This window comes from Diabrotica virgifera, chromosome 8, assembly GCF_917563875.1.
Source record: "Diabrotica virgifera virgifera chromosome 8, PGI_DIABVI_V3a".
NCBI lineage: Eukaryota > Metazoa > Arthropoda > Insecta > Coleoptera > Chrysomelidae > Diabrotica > Diabrotica virgifera.
The window spans coordinates 98,435,180-98,458,661 of record NC_065450.1 but is presented as its reverse complement, the minus strand read 5'-3'; the positions used below and the strand labels follow the sequence as shown (position 1 = coordinate 98,458,661).

General features: G+C 35.2%; 1 protein-coding gene across 1 annotated transcript in view; it reads right to left on the bottom strand.

The window, feature by feature from the left end:
- Positions 1 to 23,482, bottom strand: part of LOC114342607 (disco-interacting protein 2) — a 1,011,532-nt gene that overhangs the window by 324,583 nt on the left and 663,467 nt on the right. The window contains exon 3 of the mRNA XM_050658584.1: positions 12,160 to 12,234. Coding sequence (XP_050514541.1) covers positions 12,160 to 12,234 — 75 coding nt within the window. The remainder of the gene's footprint in view (positions 1 to 12,159; positions 12,235 to 23,482) is intronic.

Here is a 23,482-nt window from a genome sequence, read left to right as displayed (position 1 = left end):
GAGTATAATAAATTTAAAGTGACCAAAGACCTAGAACGTTGTTATTGATTTTATTTTAATAAAATTAAATAACGATCGGTAAACAACATAAAAATATGGTGAGTTTAACAAGAAAGTAGATAAAAAATATTCTAAGAAATATAAAATAATTAACAAAATTATTTAAAAAATTTGCTTATTTACAATAAAATCTACCTATATAAATAGAGCATAAAACTAATAAAAATATAGAGCAGCAAAGATAACTTTGAAAATTACCGGGTGTCAGCAATCATTGAGTTGGGTGTGTGGAACAATACTGAAAAATCTAATAGAAAGAGAGTAAGAGAGTTGTGAAGGATACAAATCGATCATTTTTAGAGCTCTCGTGTAATTACTACTGATTATTTCATGCATAGATATTCTGAAGAATAGAAAACTACAATAATAAAATTTACAGCGGGAATTTTTTTCCATAATTTCCCGTGCGTCGTCAAGTATTACGTCGGATGCCCTTCGTTGATACGTAACAATGAACATTCAGTGACATTAATGACAATTCATGTTTTAGACCTTGTCAAAGAGAATACCATGAACAAGATTATCAAATATTGAGCGGGAGATATCAATTAAATATTAGTTAAAATGATTTAAAAACAGTTTTATTCATGAAATAATCTTATCGAATTACACGAAAGCTCTAAAATTATTGATTTGTATCCCGAGTGACAGTTTTAATTTAACGACCCCGTCGCGACGGGGAGTGAAATTATGTCAATATGTCAATAATAAAAATGATTGCGGAAATGAGGGTAATAATGGCGGTAACATGGATAATGATAAAAATGAGAAAAACATAGAGAAAAATAATAATAATATAAAAAATAGAGAAAAAATAGAAAATCTCCATGGCATCCTATGAAACCTCTTTTTTAAAAATTTTGTGCATGTAAATTTATGAGTGATATCCCAGTTTTAAATTTAAATGTTTTTACACCTTAACAAACATTAAACACAAAATAAAAACAACTGCATTTAAAAAGTTTTGAGACAAAAAACAACTGTAGCAACAAAAACGATCTATCATCTACACTACAACACAAGATTTAGAATTAAACTAGTCTGCCTTATGATGAGGCTGGTGACTTCCGAAAATATCTTTGGCTGTAGAACAGTTCCAAATACTGATATGTAAGTACATACCTATTACAAAAAACTTTATGTGTATTTTGATCATATACCCTCTTGTATAGACTCCATCAGCCCTTAACCACTTAAGGATTGATGGAAGTATATATTAAATTATATACCAAGCAATTTCCATCAGACTGGTCACTCCCAATAGCAGAATTTTGTCCCAATATACACTCTATGGAACACTAAGTTCAATACTCCACAGTTGTTTTGCTTTATTGTATGTTTTAGTCACAACCTAGACATAGTTGTTTTTATGTTTTATATTGTAGCGTGATTAGTGTAATTACTTCTAATTACAATAAAACTAGCGGTTCGTAATTTATATACGACTTTATTTTTTATTTATACAAGTTTACTTTACAAACTTTAGCTTAAGACTAAACTCTAATAACAGCGCGCTCCGCTTAAATAGCCAATAGGTCCTGTTCTCGAAATGTCTACATATCCCTCGGCCTAATGAATATTCTGGAGATCTTCACTCACAGCGCCGTCGCTTCTGTGACGTCACGGCTACTGTTATTCCGACGGTTGGAATTCTCCCAAGCCGGGGACTGTTTATTGCGCCGATTCGAAACTCTTTCGTTACACTGCTCCCCTCTTAAGATCTGAGCGTCCCGATCAGCAACTCTAGATGAAGGCTCAGGATGGCGGAATCTACACGACTCTCCAGCTTTGCATACACCCTTCAAGAAGAAATAACAGTCTACTGTCTTTGAAGGATCCGACATCTTCGGGTTCATGCAACACACAGTAATTCGTACGCCAGTTTCTCTGAAGACCACCTCAAGCATGCTTCTCACAATCTTCCAATCCAGATTTTCTACTGCATGGCCTATTTTTGGTAAAGCCAAATCTTTGATGTCATAATTACACACGATTTTCTTCAAATTAGTTAGAGCACGCCATATGTTCTCGTAGCTTGGCGTGTCCGTATAAGACTTCCTGGTCACCATATACAGCAAAGATCGAGGACCATCTTCCAATCGCAGTACTCTTCCAATTTTAGGTTGTTGATTTCTTAACTCGTCCAGGCGGCCGAACTTTCTATTGAATACGGACGAGATTCCTTTGGTCATCTCGAGGTCTTGGGCAACACAGTGGGCTAGAGAGACGTTTTCTGGAACACCAAACAGATCTTGCTGAACTTCTGTGGTCACGCCGAATCTAGCACTCTTTCTCACTGCGTAATTTGACATAAATTGATTAAAACTTGGCTGTGCGGCGTCTTTCATCTCCTGTTGGAGGACTCGGGCTTCTTCTGTTTCATTTGAGCCAGCATATGGTGCAAGACGATTTATGTGAATAACTTTTGGTTTACCGTTTGGCAACTTCTTAATTCTGTATATTACGTCATTTATTTTCTTCTTAACTTCATACGGACCTTCCCATTGTCTTTGCAGTTTAGGACACAAGCCGCGACGACGTTGTGGATTATAAAGCCAGACAAGATCACCTACTTCGAAGCTTTCATTCTTGCATCGAGAATCATATTGATCTTTCATTCTGTCACTGGCTATCTGGATGTGTTGTCGGGCAAGTTCATGAATGTTGTTCATTCGTAACTTCAGGCGGTCGACGTATTCTTCGCCTGCAACATGTTCCTCAGAAGGTCTGCGGCCAAACTCTAGGTCGCAGGGCAAACGAACTTCACGACCCAACATCAGGCAGGTTGGTGTTTGACCTGTAGTTTCATTTACGGCCGAGCGGTAGGCCATCAGGAATAAATGAATGTGTTGGTCCCAATCTCGCTGATGTTCAGATACAACTTTGGACAAGTGTTTACCCATCGTTCGGTTCATCCTCTCGACCATCCCATCTGATTGAGGATGCAGGGGTGTTGTTCTGGTCTTATTGGCACCAATCAATTTACAAACGTTTTGGAAAAGAGCTGACTCAAAGTTTCGCCCTTGGTCGGAGTGGATCTCCAAGGGAACACCAAATCGGCTGAATAATTCTTTAACAAGTACCTCTGCAACGGTAACAGCTTCTTGATTTGGTAATGCATAGGCCTCGGTCCATTTCGTAAAATAATCCATGGCTACCAGGATGTATTTATTTCCAGCATCAGTTTCTGGAAATGGACCTGCAATGTCGATTGCTACTCTTTCCATAGGACTGCCAACATTATACTGTCTCATGGGTGCTCTCTTTTTACCAACTGGACCATTACCGGATGCACACAGTTCACATTTCCGGCACCATCTTCTTACATCATCTTTACAGTTCACCCAATAGAACCGTTCTCGAACCTTTTGCAGAGTCTTCGTAATACCAAAGTGTCCACCTGATGTACCGTCATGCAACTGACGCAATACTTCTGACACTTTACTTTTAGGTACAATCAACTGAAGCTTAGATTGTGTACCATCATCGTTCTCAAAGGTTCTGTACAAAAGATCATCTTTTAGTATCAGGCAATTCCATTGGCTCCAGTAGCCCTTGACTTCCGGACTACATGCACTAATGTTTTGCCAACTAGGTCTCTCACCTCGACTCATCCAATCCAATACTCTTTTTATACATGGATCATCTTCTTGGGCGTGTTGTAACTGTTGGGGCTGCCATTGTTCATTTACTACGGTAGTTCGTCTCACAGGGCAACGCTGTTCCTCTACTTTAAGCCGGTGATTACAACTTTCACCGCATGGCCGTATCGAGGAAGCATCTGTATTTGAACGAACTCTTCCAGCCCTCTTCACGCGTCTCTTCGGCATCGTGTCACGAATCACCCTCCGTACCATTTCCACCAAACGTTCATCTTTTCTCTTATCGCCTTTTTCCACGGCTATTACTCGATTGTTTCGTGAAGCTTGGCTAGCTGCTTCGTGTTCCAAGGCAATAGCAAGTGCTTCATCTAAAACTTTCGGTCTTGCTAGTCGTAAAGCTTTCTGTAGTTCATTATCTTTCAGCCCATTGACGAAGGTATCTACTGCAATTTCTTCTAAAACGCTGTCTGGCACCTCTGGATAAGCCAACCGCACCACACGAGCCACATCTGCTTCAAATTCTTGCAGATTCTCACTTGCTCGTTGACTTTTACTTCGCAGTTGTGCTTTGTATACTTGTTGTAGATGGGCATCTCCGTAGCGTTTTTCTAGACGAGTGAACAAGGTCTGGTAACAATTTTCTTGACCCTTGGGAATTGACCTTAATATATCTGCAGCATCACCTCGTAAAGCAGCAGTCAAGGAAACAGCCTTTTCTTGTTCGGTCCAATGATTGGCGGTCGCAATAGCTTCAAACTGTCTAAGATATATGGACCAAGAGGACTTTCCATCAAATGGTGGTAATTTGAATCTCATATTATGCGACGTTTCGTCTCTCGGTAGTTCATCTTTCACTAAAGGATCTAACGTTGCTGCATTAACTGATGGTTGTACTTTTGTATCGGTTATCCTGCTCTCTAGCTGTTTGATCTTTTCTTCTACGGTCTCTACACTTTTCTGCATCTTATCGAATGTTCTAGAAACTTCTTCAAATTTCTCATTGTTCTGTTTACAAACTTCTTCTAGTTTTTCGTTGTTTTGCCTACAGACCTCTTTAATTATTTGAGAAGTCTCATTGAATCTTTTAGCAACATTTTCGAATTTCTCGTCGCTTTTTCTACTAACTTCTTCAAGTTTCTCGTCGCTTTTTCTAGAAGTTTCATCGATCTTTTGAGAAACACTTTCAAATTTCTCGTTGTTCTGTCTAGAAGTTTCATCGATCTTTTGAGAAACACTTTCAAATTTCTCGTTGCTTATCTTAGAAGTATCATCAATCGTTTCAGAAACAGTTTTTAATTTCGATAAGATTGCTTGTTCTGCTGACTGGAAGTGGAACGTCTTTGGGTCTTCTCCGTTCTTCGTGAGGACATCCTCGAGTCGTGCTTGTAGGACTATCTTGAGCCCACTGCTGTCCAGATCCCGTTCCTCGAGCTGTTCACGGAGCTGTTTTACTGTAAGTTCTCGTAGCAACATCTTTGGTCGGCACACACGTACTTTCCAAAATGTCTTTTAAAAGTCTTTCCGAATACCGAACAATCAACGCACTTTAACTATTCCCGACGAATAAAGTCCAAAACTCTTTTAAAGTCTTTCCGAATACCGAACAATTAACGCACTCCGGTTATTCCCGACGAATAAAGTTCAAAAGTCTTTTAAAGTCTCTCTGTAATTCACTTATTTATATCGCACTAAGTTAACCGAACACCGACACCAACTGTAGCGTGATTAGTGTAATTACTTCTAATTACAATAAAACTAGCGGTTCGTAATTTATATACGACTTTATTTTTTATTTATACAAGTTTACTTTACAAACTTTAGCTTAAGACTAAACTCTAATAACAGCGCGCTCCGCTTAAATAGCCAATAGGTCCTGTTCTCGAAATGTCTACATATCCCTCGGCCTAATGAATATTCTGGAGATCTTCACTCACAGCGCCGTCGCTTCTGTGACGTCACGGCTACTGTTATTCCGACGGTTGGAATTCTCCCAAGCCGGGGACTGTTTATTGCGCCGATTCGAAACTCTTTCGTTACAATATGTATGTACATTTTTGTCTTTTTGTTAATTTTAGCTAGTAGTTTGTATATGTGAAGACTATGTACTGGGAGTGAAGATACACACTGGGCATAAAATGTAAGCTTCGAAACCGGTTGCCCCATGATTGTATAACAACTAATAAACAACATACAAACTATAAGATTGCAAGTATTGACTCATTTCCTTATCCAGTAGAATAATAATGGGGTTAAGGAAGGAAATGATATCGATGTTGATAATGGGAATACAGGCAATAAGAGAGACGGTGATAATAATGAAAATAGAAATAGTAACAAAAATGGTAATAATGGAAAGAGAGAAAATAATGATAAAGGTAGTAATGATGTAAATGATGACTGTAATAACTTATCAGGTACGGAGATGATAAAACAAAATATAAGAATGGGTACTTGGAATATAACATCCCTAACTGGAAAAGAGGTGGAACTAATGGAAGAAATGGATGAATAGCAACTAAAAATGCTAGGACTAAGTGAAATTAAAGAAAAAGAAAGGAAGTTGAAAAATGTCAGATAAATACACTTTATTACTCAGGAGTGGGGACGGAAGACAGGGCAAAGGAAGGGGTTGCAATAATAATCTCAAATGACCTAAAAGTAATCAAGATTAAGGCCGTCAACTCAAGAATAATAATATCATTAATACAATTAGATGTAAAAATCAACATCATTCAAATTTACGGGCCAGTAGAAGGTACACCAGAAGAAGAAATTATAAAATTCTACAGAAAATTGCAAAATGAACTGGATGAGGCAAAAGAGGATTACGAACCTGTAATAATAATGGGGGACTGGAAGGTCAGAATTGGTAATGATGTTAACAGAGGAATTTGATGCATGGGCAAATATGGGGAAGAAGTATTAAACAGAAATGGAAATAAAATTAATTCTGTCGAAAGAATAATTTAATAAAAATAGGAAATACATACTGGAACCAAAAAATGGAGAACAAATAAATATTCGTGGCAGAGGAACAAAATGCTAAAAGCCTGATAAACTATATTGTCTACCCCCAAGATTTAACAAAAGCAATACAAAAAATTGAAACAAAAACGGAAACCGAAAGAGAATCAAACCACAAGATGGTAGGTAGTAGCCGATTGTATAATTAGTACAATAAGTGAAGAAGGAATACAAGAGTATAAGAAAATAGCAATACACAAAATTAAAAACAAAGAAATCAAAGAAAAATATGAAAAAGACACAGATACAGAATTTGATAAAATAAAGGAAAAAAACAGAGGAGGACAATGGAAGAAAAATGGAAAGCTTTCAAAGAAATTATAGTGAATACAGCGGAAGAGGCATGCGGAAAAATAGTAATAAATAAACATAGGAAAAGAACGGAATTGTGGAACTCTAATGAAAAAGAAAAGATTAAAGAAAAGAAAACAGCATGGAAAAAATATCATAAAACAAAAATACAACCCGACAGAGAAAACTATATAGAAAACAGAAATATAGCGAAAGCAGCGGTGAAAGAAGCGAAAAAAGAAATTTGGAGAAAATTTGGAGAAGATATAAACGAAAAATAAGTAGTAAATTTATTGGACTCTCTCTCTCTCTCTCTCTCTTGTCGTTTCACCATTACTGAGGATCGTGATTTCTTCCAATATTCCTAACAATGTTTCTCCATTGGTCTCTATCTTCAGCTGCTCTAAGAGCTTCGCAGAATGAGTTTCCAGCTGAATGCTTTATTTGGTCATTTATTGGACTAGGATAAGAAAATTAAGAACAAGTAAGAAAAAAGAAATCAGAGCAATAAAAGATAAAGAAAATAAATTAAGGACAGACACGCTGGAAATTTTGGAAACATGGAGGGAACACTATGAAGAAAAATTTGGAAGTACACCGCAGGAAAGGCTGAGAGAAACAAACGACATGGGGGAACAATTAAGAGAGATTTCAAGAGAAGAACTGGTAGAAGCGATACGAAAATTGAAGATCGGTAAAGCTCCAGGGGAGGATGAAATTGCAGCAGAAATGATCAAGTACTTAGGAGAGAAAGGGAAAGACTGGCTATGAACAATATGCGAAGATGCATGGAAGGAGAAAAAGATCCCAAATGATTGGGAAAACAATTTAATACTACCAATATATAAGAAAGGTGATGAAACTCTTTGTGAGAACTATACAGCAATCTGCCTAGCTCAAGTTACTTATAAAATATACACAAAAATAGTGGAAAAAAGACTTATACAATATGTAAACTAAATCTGGAAGAAGAACAAGGAGCATTCTGACCTGGAAGACAGACTAATGACAACATATTCAATTTAAGAAGACTGCGAGAGAGAAAAATAGAAGAAGAAGAAGAGTTGTTCATAACACTCATAGACTTGAAAGCTGCTTTCGATTCAATAGATAGAGAGAAAATATGGAAATGCTTAAAGGACTTGGAAGTATCCACATAATTAATCAAGATTATCAAAAGTACATGCGACGTAGTGAAAGCTAAAGTACAAATTGGAGGTCAGCGGTCAGAAGAGTCTCTAATGGACAAAGGACTAAAACAGGGCGACAGTCTCAGCCCCCTACTCTTTGTAATAATAATGGACCGAACAATAAAAAATATCAGAGCAAGGAGACAAGAAGACCATAGGGGACCATAATCGGCTACAGAAATTTGGAACCAGTAAAAATAAATAGTCTACTATACGCAGATGACGTATATAGTGCTTATAGCTAATAATAAAAATAAAATGAAGAAAAACCTTAATATATGGACTGAAAAAATTGAAATGATGGGAATGAAAATAAACATAGACAAAACCAAAACAATGATAATAAATAACAAGGAGGACCTACACAAAAAAGACACAAAGTGCAATGAGATAACAGTAGAAAAAGTATCAACCTATGAATACCTACGAAGGATAATAACTGACGACGGGAGAATAGACGCTGAAATAGCTAACAGAGGAAACAAATCGACACGAATATTTTATGCCTTAAATAAACCCATACTAGGACATAAAAATTTATAAATGGAAGTGAAAAGGAAGATTCATAATACAATAACAAGACCAGTAATAATCTGTGCAAGTCAAAATTGGACAATACAGAAGAAACATCAGTCAAAAATAGAAGTCATGGATATGAAACACTTAAGAAAAATCGCAGGAAAATTAAAATAGGACAGAATAAGAAATGAACTAAAATGGTATGGACATGTGATAAGAATGAAACCAGAAAGGATGCTCAGGAAAATTCTAGAAATGGGAAACACGACAAAAAGGAGAAGTGGGCGTCCCCGAAAGAATTGGAGGAATCAAATAGAGGACATAGGAAATGCACGAGGGAAAGCGAAGGAAGAAATGAAAGGCCTAGCTATGAACATAATAGAGTGGAAAATGGGTAAAAGAAACAACCGACCATAATCCGACGCCGTAATAGGCATAAGGAAAAAAGGCGAGAAGAAGAAGTTAAAATAATTTAAAAAGACAGTTTTATTCATGAAATAGTCTTACCGAATTACACTCGAGCTCTTAAAAATTACTGATTTGTTTTGCCCTCGTGACACTTTAACATAATTTGGAATTAAAAAAAAAATTAAAACTGTTAAAGTGTCACTCGGGATACAAATCGATAATTTAGAGCTCTCATGTAATTACTACTGATAATGTTTTTTTGATTATTTCATTCATAGAGATTCTGACCAATAAAAACCTACAAGATTAAAAATTACAACGATTATTTTTTGATGATTTTAACTTGCAATCGTATAGTAAGATATTTGATCACGTGTTTAATTCTGTCCACAGAATTAATCAAGATTATCAAAAGTACATGCGACGTAGTGAAAGCTAAAGTACAAATTGGAGGTCAGCGGTCAGAAGAGTCTCTAATGGACAAAGGACTAAAACAGGGCGACAGTCTCAGCCCCCTACTCTTTGTAATAATAATGGACCGAACAATAAAAAATATCAGAGCAAGGAGACAAGAAGACCATAGGGGACCATAATCGGCTACAGAAATTTGGAACCAGTAAAAATAAATAGTCTACTATACGCAGATGACGTATATAGTGCTTATAGCTAATAATAAAAATAAAATGAAGAAAAACCTTAATATATGGACTGAAAAAATTGAAATGATGGGAATGAAAATAAACATAGACAAAACCAAAACAATGATAATAAATAACAAGGAGGACCTACACAAAAAAGACACAAAGTGCAATGAGATAACAGTAGAAAAAGTATCAACCTATGAATACCTACGAAGGATAATAACTGACGACGGGAGAATAGACGCTGAAATAGCTAACAGAGGAAACAAATCGACACGAATATTTTATGCCTTAAATAAACCCATACTAGGACATAAAAATTTATAAATGGAAGTGAAAAGGAAGATTCATAATACAATAACAAGACCAGTAATAATCTGTGCAAGTCAAAATTGGACAATACAGAAGAAACATCAGTCAAAAATAGAAGCCATGGATATGAAACACTTAAGAAAAATCGCAGGAAAATTAAAATAGGACAGAATAAGAAATGAACTAAAATGGTATGGACATGTGATAAGAATGAAACCAGAAAGGATGCTCAGGAAAATTCTAGAAATGGGAAACACGACAAAAAGGAGAAGTGGGCGTCCCCGAAAGAATTGGAGGAATCAAATAGAGGACATAGGAAATGCACGAGGGAAAGCGAAGGAAGAAATGAAAGGCCTAGCTATGAACATAATAGAGTGGAAAATGGGTAAAAGAAACAACCGACCATAATCCGACGCCGTAATAGGCATAAGGAAAAAAGGCGAGAAGAAGAAGTTAAAATAATTTAAAAAGACAGTTTTATTCATGAAATAGTCTTACCGAATTACACTCGAGCTCTTAAAAATTCCTGATTTGTTTTGCCCTCGTGACACTTTAACATAATTTGGAATTAAAAAAAAAATTAAAACTGTTAAAGTGTCACTCGGGATACAAATCGATAATTTAGAGCTCTCATGTAATTACTACTGATAATGTTTTTTTGATTATTTCATTCATAGAGATTCTGACCAATAAAAACCTACAAGATTAAAAATTACAACGATTATTTTTTGATGATTTTAACTTGCAATCGTATAGTAAGATATTTGATCACGTGTTTAATTCTGTCCAATCAGATTAAAATTATACTGAGAATTATCTACTGTAGAAAATTACCGATAGAATTTTTTTAAGTAGATTGTTTCTGTTTAATGGCAACCAGTTTCCTAGTTTTGACAACTGTCACATTTAAGAAAATATCCATAATATACGTATTAAAAAATAATCTTACGAATATCACACGACAGTAAGAATAAATAAAAAAATAATGCTTCATTTTTACTCAAATTTGTTGTCATTGGGCAATAGCCACTCGAGCCCTGCGGGCTCTCGTGTCTATTGCCAGACAACAAATTTTCGAAAAACTGTCGCATTATTTTCAATTTCTTCTCACTCTCTTGTGATATTATACCCGATAATTTTTGATAATTTTCCGTCGTCAAGTGAGAAGCATCTGAGCAAAACGCATTAAATCCAAAATATATAATTTTGAGTTATCGACAAAAAACTAATTGAATTAAACCTAGTTAAAATTAAATATTTTATTGACTATAGAAATTCTTACTGTCAAAATATTGTTAATAATAAATTTATATAGTCAATAAAATATTTACTTTTAACTAGATATAATTCAATTAGTCTTTGCCGATAACTCAAAATTATATATTTTGGATTTAATGCGTTTTGCTCAGTTGCTCCTCAAGTATATTACGTCAGATGCCCTTCGTTGCTACGCAAAAATGAACATTCAGTGACATTAATAACAATTAATGTTTTACACCTTGTCAAAGAGAACACCATGAACAGGTTTAGCAAATATTCAGGCGAAGATATCAATAAAATATTAGTTAGAATGATTTAAAAAGACGGGTTTATTTGTGAAATACTCTTACCGAATTACACTCGACCTCTTGAAAATTATCGATTCGTTTTGCCCTCGTGACACTTTGACATAATTTCACTCCCCTTCGGGTCGTGAAATTAAAACTGGCAAAGTGTCACTCTGGATAGAAATCGGTAATTTTAGAGCTCTCGTGTAATTACTACTGAAAACTTTTTTCGTGTCTTTTGTCTCTTTGTGAGTTACGACAGATTATTATTGTTGATTTCCAAATGCATTAATTAAAAACAAAACATAAATCTCATTATTTATATAGCCAAATAACATCTATTTATCCCAAAATACATATCCTATAAAATTTCATTATTTTAGTATTTATCATCATGAACGCCAAGTTTACCCTCGTTAAAGGAATAAACCACTCCACCCGCAACCGCCATAATTTCTAGAAAAAACTTTTCCAAGATAAAAGAGAAAATTTTTCAACGAAATTTACTGGTTTAATTCAGCCATTAAATTTTCCCGAGCCGGAAAAAACGAAATGAAAAACTTACTTGGGTTATGTTTAGGAATGTAGGGGGTAAGCAGTCTCGTTCGTTTCTTCTCATATCCTTTTTGTGTGATGTCACCTGGAATAAAAAAAAACAGTCAGTTCGTATATTAGTTGAACAAATTAAAAAGTTTTTTTCTACGCGACCCCTACACGACTGTGCACAACTAAATCTAAAAGAAACTAATGAATGGGGTTTCCCAAACATAGTGACTAGAAGCTAATGATTTAATTAAAAGTTGAACATTGGTGTTGTTAAATTGAATGAGTGTCATAGCATTTGATTTTGAACTGGATAATATTAATTGGAACAGCGATAATTCTACATTGCAATTATTCTCTATTGCACTAAAAATAGAATACGAGCATCATAATGGCAATTCAATGCGAGTAGTATACATGGGTTTTTCTATCACAACAAACAAATATATTCAAATTTATTTATTTTGTAACACAAAAAATAAATATATTAATTATTTTGTTGATACATGAATATTTTGAATATTACAATTATTATTATTAAAATAAATTTCAGGAGACAATTTGATTGCGCTGGTTGATAAGGTTCCTGTCGTCAATTTCCTTATTAATTTGGTTGTATTCGATGTAATTTAAATTTTGAGACCTACATTATGTTGATTTTGTTTTGAACGGGTTCTTCAATATAACTCTCCGCCACCGATGTGGATTTCCATCCGCGCCTGATGTTTAATGTTGTTATATCACCACCAGAATGATGAAATACTGTCGCGGAAATGTGACGAAATCAATGTCCAGTATATGAAGTTGGATTAGAGATTAGGTAGATTTAACAATTTAACTAACATACAAAAAATAAAAACTTCGTGTGTAAAATTGTTTTAAATATTTTATTTTAAAAAACTTCATCTAAATGTATTACAAAATCTCCAGAACATTTTCGGTCTAGTCAGACCATCATCAGTGACACACTCTACTTGTAGTTGAAATTAGCCCACTTTATGGTTGTTAAAACCTTTGTGTTACATGATTATGATATTAAATTATAAAATTGAAACGACACTAAAGTTTATTCACATAAGCTATGCAGGAGATGTAAACATTTGACAGCGATGTCGTCATCAACAACGAACGAGATGGATATTTCGTTCAGTTTTTGAATATTTTTAGATAACAGTGTGTCGTATAATCGCGTAAATTATTAATTAATTTAAATATGTAATAGGATTATTTTTTCACTATCTACGTATGTATTCAGTGATTACAATCATTTATATACTATTACTACTATACAATAAAAACTAATAATCGAGAAAAGAGAAAAAGTGATAAAGTGATTTTAATAATATGTATATAATATTTATACCTACTGTTGCTATGGATCGAGTAAATAAATTTTGAACATCTTTAACAACTAAAATCGTTGTTTACATGTACTGCATCGCTTATTGGAATTTAGTATAGGTCGATGTTAATGGATTAACTTTAAGTGAACATAGATGTCCCTGCTCGAAAAATGGAGCGTCCTTCTTCTTTCAACTATTTCTTTTCCCAGATTACCAAAATTTATTGATTCCAATATTTTCCAAATCTAACCCATATTAACATCATAAAAATAATACACAGTGAGTACAGCGCTTATCAACAATAGTCGATGTGTGCAAAAAATCTAAAAAGCTCCAAGAAGAACTCCAAAAAAGTAAAATATAATCCAAAATGGATAGCTAAAGGAATAGAAAAAATAAGGAATAAATTAAACGTGTCATGACACAAATGATAAAAGAAACACAGGTATATGGGCGACAAGCTAGATACAGTAAAGAAATAAAGGAACTAAGAAAGGAGAATGCACGACTGAAACAAGAAATAAAGGATTTGAATAATAGAGTAGATAATAAGTAGGGAATAAAAGAACTATACTCGATTCGCTAATCTGAAACACAACTGTCTACACTACAATCACAATAAAAATGCACTATATAGAAATGAACAAACCAAGACAAGTTGAATGTTCGAGGAGCACTCCCAAATCATGATTTGGGAGTGCTCCTCGTGCTTGTTTATTTCTAGTGCATCTTTATTGTGAGTGTAGTGTAGAGAGTTGTGTCTCAGATTAGCGAATCGACTATAAGAATAAACTGGTATAATAGTTTGATCTTCGGTCATATCATAAAATGATAGATACTATAAAGGTACGTATCCATTAGGTTGGTGCTCCGTGCTCTGTGTAGCTGCTACAATGGATACGGAATGCACTCCTCTACATTATAAACCACCACCGATTTTATCGCCGAGGGCGAGCATCGAGGGGGGCACCAACGTATCCACGACGTCGAAAAAATCTAATGGATACGTACCTTACGATTCTTCTAAATTCTTCAGAACCAAGTTTGTATAGTTATACTGTAACGACAAAATTCACCCTGTAGGAATAATGGAAAATAGAATTTGACAAGATGTTGATATGTCATATAAGGGGATGTTAACGTGTTACACAATTTGAAGAACAAGTCCTCGGTTGCTCAGTACGGAAGATATATGGGATATGGGGGGTTCTTAACGGGGTGTTATTAATATCCTCTTATTAGCTTAGAAATAAAGAAAATAGAAAAATCAAATAAGAATATCAAATAAAAAGAAATGAAATATTGGGCGCCACTGGCTTCCTTATGGGAACCAAAAACATACAAAAATATAAACGTAAAAGAAAAGATAGCTAAATCAAAAATTAAACAAAAACACAGTCAATACAAAATAGGTAAAATACTTATGGCGTGCCTTACTTTTACAACCAGACAGTGTTCTAACTGGTTTTTTATTTGTAGCATTTTGTAACTTGTTACCTTTGACCTGAAGATGATCTACATATTTTAAAGAGCGAAACCGGTCGTCGGAAGTTATAATAAAGATTGAGAGTAAGTCTGACTTTTACTTCATTTAAAAATTAAAGAGTTTACAAAAAAGATAATACCTTGTATACTAGTCCTGTATCTTCCCTTGGTTGTTTTTTAAAAGTCCAAGGTACCGTTACACTTCACTAAATGTCACTTTACAAAGGAATAGATACATGAACAGTAGTACATCAATGGTTGTTTCCATAGTTTATAGAAAAATTCAGCATTTATTTCTTAAAACAAATCCGCACTTCTTCTTCTTCATGTGCCTTGTCCGTTGCGGACGTTGGCTATCATCATAGCAATTTTAATGTTGTTTGCTGCGTTTCTGAATAACTCAATCGATGTTAGTCCAAACCATTGGCGTAAGTTTTGAAGCCATGATTGTCTTCTTCTTCCGGGTCCGCGTTTGCTTTCTATTTTACCCTGTATTATCAGTTGGAGTATATGATATTTATCATGTCTCATAATATGACCGAGGTATTCAAGTTTCCGTTTCTTAATTGTGAAAGAGATTTCTTGGTGGTGTGAGTCGTCCAGGATATTTTGAGGATACGTCGATACACCCACATTTCGAATGCCTCCAGCTTTCTCATTAATGTTTCCGTCAGTGTCCATGCCTGTGCGCCATACAGAAATACTGGAAATACATACCACTTTAGCAGCCGTACTTTTAGTGGGAGAGATATGTCGGAATGAGTGAATATATTTTTCATGTTGTTAAATGTTGCTCTGACCTTTTCAATTCTAGATCGTATTTCGGTTGTTTGATCCCATTTCGAGTTGACGACTGTTCCAAGGTATATATACGAGTCAACGTGTTCAATTAGTTGGTTTTTTATCTTCAATTGTCTGGCAGGTTTTTGAGTTTTGCTGACCAGCATCCATTTTGTTTTGTTTATGTTGAGGTAAAGTCCTCTTTCTTCACTTGCTCTTTGTACACTGTCCATAAGATACTGAAATTCATCGATACTACTGGCAAGTACGACTGTATCGTCCGCATATCGGATGTTATTTGTCAATTCTCCATTGATTTTTATGCCTTCGTTTGCTTCATCCAGTGCTTTTTTGAAAATTTGTTCGGAGTAAATATTAAAAATGAGAGAGGAGAGAACACATCCCTGTCGCACACCTTTTCTGATATCAATGCTCTCTGTGGACGCATTGCCGACTTTTACCCTGGCTGTCTGATTCCAGTAGAGACTTGTCACAATTCGGATGTCCTTATCATCAATTCCTATGCTTTGTACAATTTCAATTAGTTGGTCATGTCGCACATTGTCAAAGGCTTTGGAGTAATCTACAAAGCGCATGTAGACATCCTTGTTCATATCTCTACACCTCTTACTAGTACTTGCAGACAAAACACTGCTTCCCTTGTGCCCAAAGCGTTCCTAAAACCAAATTGTGACTCATTGATTTTCGCTTCACACTTGTTGTAGATTCTGTTATATATGATTTTGGTGAAGACTTTGGTGATATGATTAATTAGGCTTATCAGTCTATGTTGGTCACACAATTTAGTCTCACAATAAAACATTGAAAACTTTTGTTTTCTATACTTCCACAAAATTTATTATTTACAACTATGTGACTACAGCTGTTTCGGCAGAGTGCCTTTCTCAAGTGATATAATTTACAATGTGTTTGCCTTTTTAAGTCTCTAACTGAAGAGGTTGAAGAGTGGGGAGCTGTTTGTCTCGAGTTGGTCATTCAGAATTATATCTGTATTTTTCAGTTTATTAATTTCCATAGATTCTAAAAAAGATAGCTTAAGGCCTTTATTTTGGATATGCAGTATTTGAAACTCTTCATTGAAAGAATGACTATGATCTAGAAGGTGAAGTGCGTATGTAGAAGTGTCTGTCTTTCTATTGTTGAAAGCCCTTTTGTGTTCTGCTATCCGTTTGTCAAAAGTTCTGCCAGTTTGACCGATGTACGTTTTTGGACAGTCCCCACAAGTTAGTTTGTACACACCACTCTGTAGTTGCTTTCTCTATCGGCTTTTATAGTTCTTAATATATTTGCTTAAGTTGTTGTATTTAGTTCTGAAAGCTGGTATTATTCCTTTCTTTTTTATGTATCTGGCTATTTTTGTTGTTATCTTGCCAGTGTATGTGAGAGAGCAGAAAGTACTGGGTTCTTTCTGTGGTGGTGGATACACTAATTTCAGGGCTTTCTTATGGAGTTTTTGATTTAAAATTTTGTTAACTGTTTGTTCGTTATAGCCGTTGTTTACTACTATTTGTCTAATGATGTTTAGTTCTATCTCGAAGTTATTTTTTGTCATGGGAATTTCTGTCAGTCTATGTATCATGCTATGGTAGGCTGCTAATTTGTGTTGTGTAGGATGGGATGATGAATTGTGTATAGTTGTGTCAGTATGGGTAGGTTTATGATATACGGAGAACTCATGTTTGTTGTGTAGTCTGGTAATCGTTATATCTAGAAAGTTTATGGAATTATTCTGTTCTGTTTCTATTGTAAACTCAATATTACTATGAAGTGAATTAATGTATGATAGAAATTGGTCAAGTTGTCTGTTAGTTCCTGTAAAGCATACTAGTATATCATCCACGTATCTCCACTAATATAAGAACTGTTTAAATGCGGGATGTTTAGAAATTGTTGTTTCAAGTTGGTTCATAAATATATCTGATAGTAATGGGCTTAGAGGATTACCCATAATGTCCTGCACTGTTGTTTGTGTATATCTGATTATTGAATTCAAAATAGTCTTGATTTATGCAAATTTCAAGGAGGTGTAAAATTTCAAATGCAATGACCGGATTTGTACTATTATGGTCTAAAAGATTTTTAACTAAAACAAAAGTTTCTGTAGGAGGAGCACTAGGAAAAAGATTTTTTACGTCAAATGAAATTAGTCTGGAATTGTTGGGCAATTGAAAATGTTGTATTTTATTAAGTAGTTCTAGTGTATTTTTTACGGTGAATTTAGCTGGAAATTTAGTGTATTCTGTAATAATATCTGACAGTTTTTTTTTAAGTTTATATGACGGAGCTGTATAAAAAGAAACTACAGGCCTTATTGGCTGGTCAGGTTTGTGTAGTTTAATAAAAGAGTATAATTTTTAATTAAAAGAGCAATAAAATTTGACTAAAACAGAACAAGAACTTCACTACTTAAGTTTCCTCGGTAACCGCCTTTGGCGGCTGCCGCCGAGGCTCTTATTTGACCTCTCTAAAGGTACAACTTGACTCATCAACTTCCCAAACTTGACTGACTTTTTCCTTCTCCACAACTCAATCTTTCAGAAACCAAACGCCCCTTCCAAAATCATTCGATCTCCCCATCAATAACCCTCACAACCAATCATAGACTAAGACACTTACTCAATCAAAATCTTAACCAATAGGAAATACAAAATACGCTTTGGGTTAAACCCTCTCCGCAAAATCAAAAATATTCCATCCAGTCACCAAGAAAATAAACAAAACGGATCCCAGCAGATACTACAACCCAATTTTCCCATGAAAAGCCTGATTTAGCTGTCTTTATAATCGAGGCCCCTTCTCAGACGAGTCAACAAAAAGGTCACTTGGACTCTTTACTAAACTTAGAACCACTTCATCTCTATAAGATAAACATTTTCCAGTCCCGCTGTCGGTAAAAACAATTTACTGAGAGATTTACGACTGTGATTCTTTTGATGGTACAAATCAACTTAAGGTCCCTCAGAAAAAAGAGATATGAGTTATGCATGAGAATCGAGAACGAATTACGTAATACCATTGAACTTGACAATTCTCTGAAACACAAACATGATTTTAACGGACCGAGAATATAGGGTGCATGAAGTGATGATTTTCCGCACCGTTACAATATCAATACTTTTAAAATGAAGGGAAAATTATAGAAATGCGGAAAATCGGGCCACAAATGGAATACCGAAATAAAAACTTTTAAGAAAAACTAAAAATCACGGCATTATATTGAGTAAGGGAGGCAGAGACATCCAGATCAATATTTGGCCCATCAACATTTAGACATCTTTTTCGCTGAAACACTTCCTTATCCCAAGCCACAGCAACCAAACTCTTCTTCTTCTTGTGCCACTCCTATCGGAGATTGGAAATTATCAAGGCTACCCTGACTTCGTTTACAGCTGACCTAAAAAGTTCATTAGTGGTGCAGCCAAACCACTCTCTCAAATTCCGCAACCATGACATTCTCCCGGATTCCGTTTTCCTTCTATTTTTCCTTGCATTATATTTTTGAAGTAATGCGTATTTATGACCTCTCATCAGGTGACCCAAATACTCGAGTTTTCTTCGTTTTATCGTTAACAAAATTTCTGGGTCTCTTCCTATCGTTCGCATTACTTCAAGATTTGTGATTCTTTCAACCCAACTTATCTTCAGCATTCGACGGTAGCACCACATCTCGAAACTTTCAATATTTTTTATGTTGTTCTGTTTGAGAGTCCAGGCCTCTACACCGTATAATAGCGTGTTAAATTGAAACAGGCTCAGAGAATCACAATCTAAATATGGCAAAAGTCCGTCTCTGTCGTTATAGATAGAAATAAGACGAAATGTACTTCCCAACGCGTTTCTCTTAGGCCACCCACAAGAAAGCGGAAGGATTAATATTTTAAGAAATTCTAGACGCCTAAGCTGATAATTTAGCTATTGCAGGCAGTAAAATCACAAAGACACTTTAGAGCTCGGAGACAGCTTTCCTAAAAGTATTTACTTTGCACAGGATATGCCTCATAAAAAGAAGAATAGGAAAGATTGCTAAATGTTTGAGTGATAGAAATCTAGGAATTCCACAAAATTACAACGCAGTAACTTTCCTGGGAATCCTTAAACGGTTACAAAAAGGACACTCGTGGTGATTGGCCGAAAAAGAAACGTATGATCATAATAAGGCTGGTCTAAACATTATTTTCCAGCTATGTGATTGGTACGAAAATTTCGGAATGATGATTATTGGTAAAATTAGGTGATAGCTGTGAAAAAGGGAGGTGAATATAGAGAGCAGAGAGGAATCTTGTCCGAGATTAGGACAAGAAGAAATCAATTAAGTTCTAGCGGTCATGCAGTGAAGACCTGCATTTTTTCTTGTCTGTGCCTAAATAGGCAAAATAGAATCTTAAAGATTCTGTCGTGAAAATCGCAAGTGCGATATGTTGTCTTAAATACCATACCGGTATATTCTCTGTGTTGTGTCCGGTACGATAAAATAATAGTTTTCTTAGTACGGCGTGAATATGTTTCGTTCAAACAGAACTTAGTTCAACTTTTGCGGATAAGATGTCCGTTTAATATGTCTCATATAAACCGCACTTAATTCAATCTTCTTGGAACGCAGTTCCATTTTTTTTAAAGACAATGCAAAAACATATAATTTGCGTAAACGCGACGTACAGTTTAACGTTGGCGATCAAGTTTGGAGAAAAAATATGGTTTTATCTAGCGCCCCGAAACATTTCATGGCAAAATTGGCTCCCAAATATATTTTATGTACCATAATTAAAAAACTATCCTCTTTAGTTTACGTTCTTAGGAATCCAGATGGTTCCAATGCTGGAAATTGGCATATTAAAGATTTAAAAGCTTATTCATCCGTCAATGTTTCGTCAGATGCTTCAGATTTGTCCGATAGCGAATAGAAATGTATATTCCGTTATTTACAGGGCGATATGAACCAACTTTAAATAAATATTTTAGATATTTTTGATTTTTTCTATTTTATAGTACAGGTACTTAAAGTTTTTTTTGAGAGAAATAATTTTTTTGTTTTGTGCACCAAATTTTTTTATTAGTCGAAATTCTTCAATTTTGGAAAGTGTGATTTCAAATAAATGATTTTGGACATATGAATTTTTGATCTGAAAGCCTATTATAATCTAAATACTTCGGTAATTTTTTTTAGCGACACCCCATTTCCTCCGTGGTCCGTGTTAAAGGAAAAGTCGCGCAAATTGCGAACTTTTTCCTGGAAGGGATTTGTTTCTCTTCCAACAAATTTTGGCGTGGGATCAGTAATGCACTGATACCCTAGTACGTAGTACGTTGAATACAACTTTGCTTCGGCAAAACCGTCCCCAAGTGCCTCGTTCCCTTCAGGACGAGAGACGCGCATTAATTTTTTTAGAGCTGTCTCGACAACCTTTTTTTTTATGTGTGGTGTAGACCAATAGTAGGGAATTGTCCCGCTGCGGTCAATGTTTATCTATTTGATATATTTTTTTTTTGATGTTGTCGCGAAGGAGACGAGCCTCTGGAAGTAGTGTAGGGGATTCCGCACGTTGATCTCCAGAGCAACTCAGTTTGGCTCACACCCCAGTTCTTTGAACTGTTTTACCTAGTTATAAGAATAAAATTTGTTTGTTTTGTTGAAAGGAAATATTAAAAATCCTTCTTCAAATGTTTTTATGTCGTGCGTTAGTCCGATATAGAAGTAAAACTTTTTTTTACATAATAAAAAGTTTGATTTTTTTTATTTTTTTATTTTTTTGGTATCCTTCTAGGATATACTACCTTCGCTTATATGCAATCCAGCTTAAGCTTAGGGAAAATGTTTTTTATATGTTTTTTTGAAAAATGTTTTTTACTTTTTTTGGTATCTAGATTGATATCAGAAGTCCTTAGTACAGTTACTAGTGATAGTTCGTAATAGAACCTATTTGTTTTGCCTAAGTTTATTCTTACTTCAAGGACCTATGAATTTCAGCCCCCTCTATTAAAATATGTTGTCTAACCCCCTTTACGGTATGGATGGCCAGACACTGAGAAAGGCTAGGGATGAAGTGAGCGGATTCCCGCCAGTTGACTCGTCGGAATGAGAAGCCATTCATAATCGCAATTTAGCCACAGACCTTAGGTGATGACTTCCTATGTCATTTCCTAAAACTTCCGTTTGGTTGTGTAACTTTGAATAATAGATTCTACCGACTATGACCCTACCTTAAGTTGACCCCACCGAAAATGTTCCTATGATAGGCGTATGATACGCATCAGTTATCGCTTGTTCTGGTTACCACAACGAAGTTAAAATATGAATATTTTCCTAATCCCCCCTGTTCTTGAAAGAGTAGTAAGTTTCTGAAAAGCAATGTGTCCATTTTTCCACAATAAACTAATTACAGGCTTATCTTTATAGAATTACAAGGTCCAACTTAGAACTATCAGTAACTCCCTTTTTTTTGTTTTTTTGTCCGTAAGTAATAACTGCTTATGGCGTTATTATATTGTGTTATCTCTGGAATAAGTCATGAATGAGAGACTTTATGCATCCAAGTCAAGGATAACATGTTATTTTTTTTATGGCTTTAATGATGCTAAGACATCATTATTCTTATGTTATTCGTGGTGTTAGTCTAGGTTGAAAGAAACATATGCATCCGAAAAAACGTTAACATATCTTGCCCTATTTTGGTGTTTTTATTTTTTTTGTGTCTACGATGACGAATTGCGTCGTTGTATTCTTGTGAATTTTTTGTGTTATGATTAACGCGTCCATGTCTAGATTGTAAGACATGTATTGATCGTTAGAGAAAGCCTAAGGCCTCTGAACGGCATTACGATATGGTGACTAACAAATGTGGTTTTCATTTTTTTTTGCTGTTTCATTTTTTTATTTCCGTTTCCGATTTCAAACTGGTTAGCACGAAGTCGAAATCGTGGGGGAGGCAGTGAAACAGGCTCAGAGAATCACAATCTAAATATGGCAAAAGTCCGTCTCTGTCGTTATAGATAGAAATAAGACGAAATGTACTTCCCAACGCGTTTCTCTTAGGCCACCCACAAGAAAGCGGAAGGATTAATATTTTAAGAAATTCTAGACGCCTAAGCTGATAATTTAGCTATTGCAGGCAGTAAAATCACAAAGACACTTTAGAGCTCGGAGACAGCTTTCCTAAAAGTATTTACTTTGCACAGGATATGCCTCATAAAAAGAAGAATAGGAAAGATTGCTAAATGTTTGAGTGATAGAAATCTAGGAATTCCACAAAATTACAACGCAGTAACTTTCCTGGGAATCCTTAAACGGTTACAAAAAGGACACTCGTGGTGATTGGCCGAAAAAGAAACGTATGATCATAATAAGGCTGGTCTAAACATTATTTTCCAGCTATGTGATTGGTACGAAAATTTCGGAATGATGATTATTGGTAAAATTAGGTGATAGCTGTGAAAAAGGGAGGTGAATATAGAGAGCAGAGAGGAATCTTGTCCGAGGTTAGGACAAGAAGAAATCAATTAAGTTCTAGCGGTCATGCAGTGAAGACCTGCATTTTTTCTTGTCTGTGCCTAAATAGGCAAAATAGAATCTTAAAGATTCTGTCGTGAAAATCGCAAGTGCGATATGTTGTCTTAAATACCATACCGGTATATTCTCTGTGTTGTGTCCGGTACGATAAAATAATAGTTTTCTTAGTACGGCGTGAATATGTTTCGTTCAAACAGAACTTAGTTCAACTT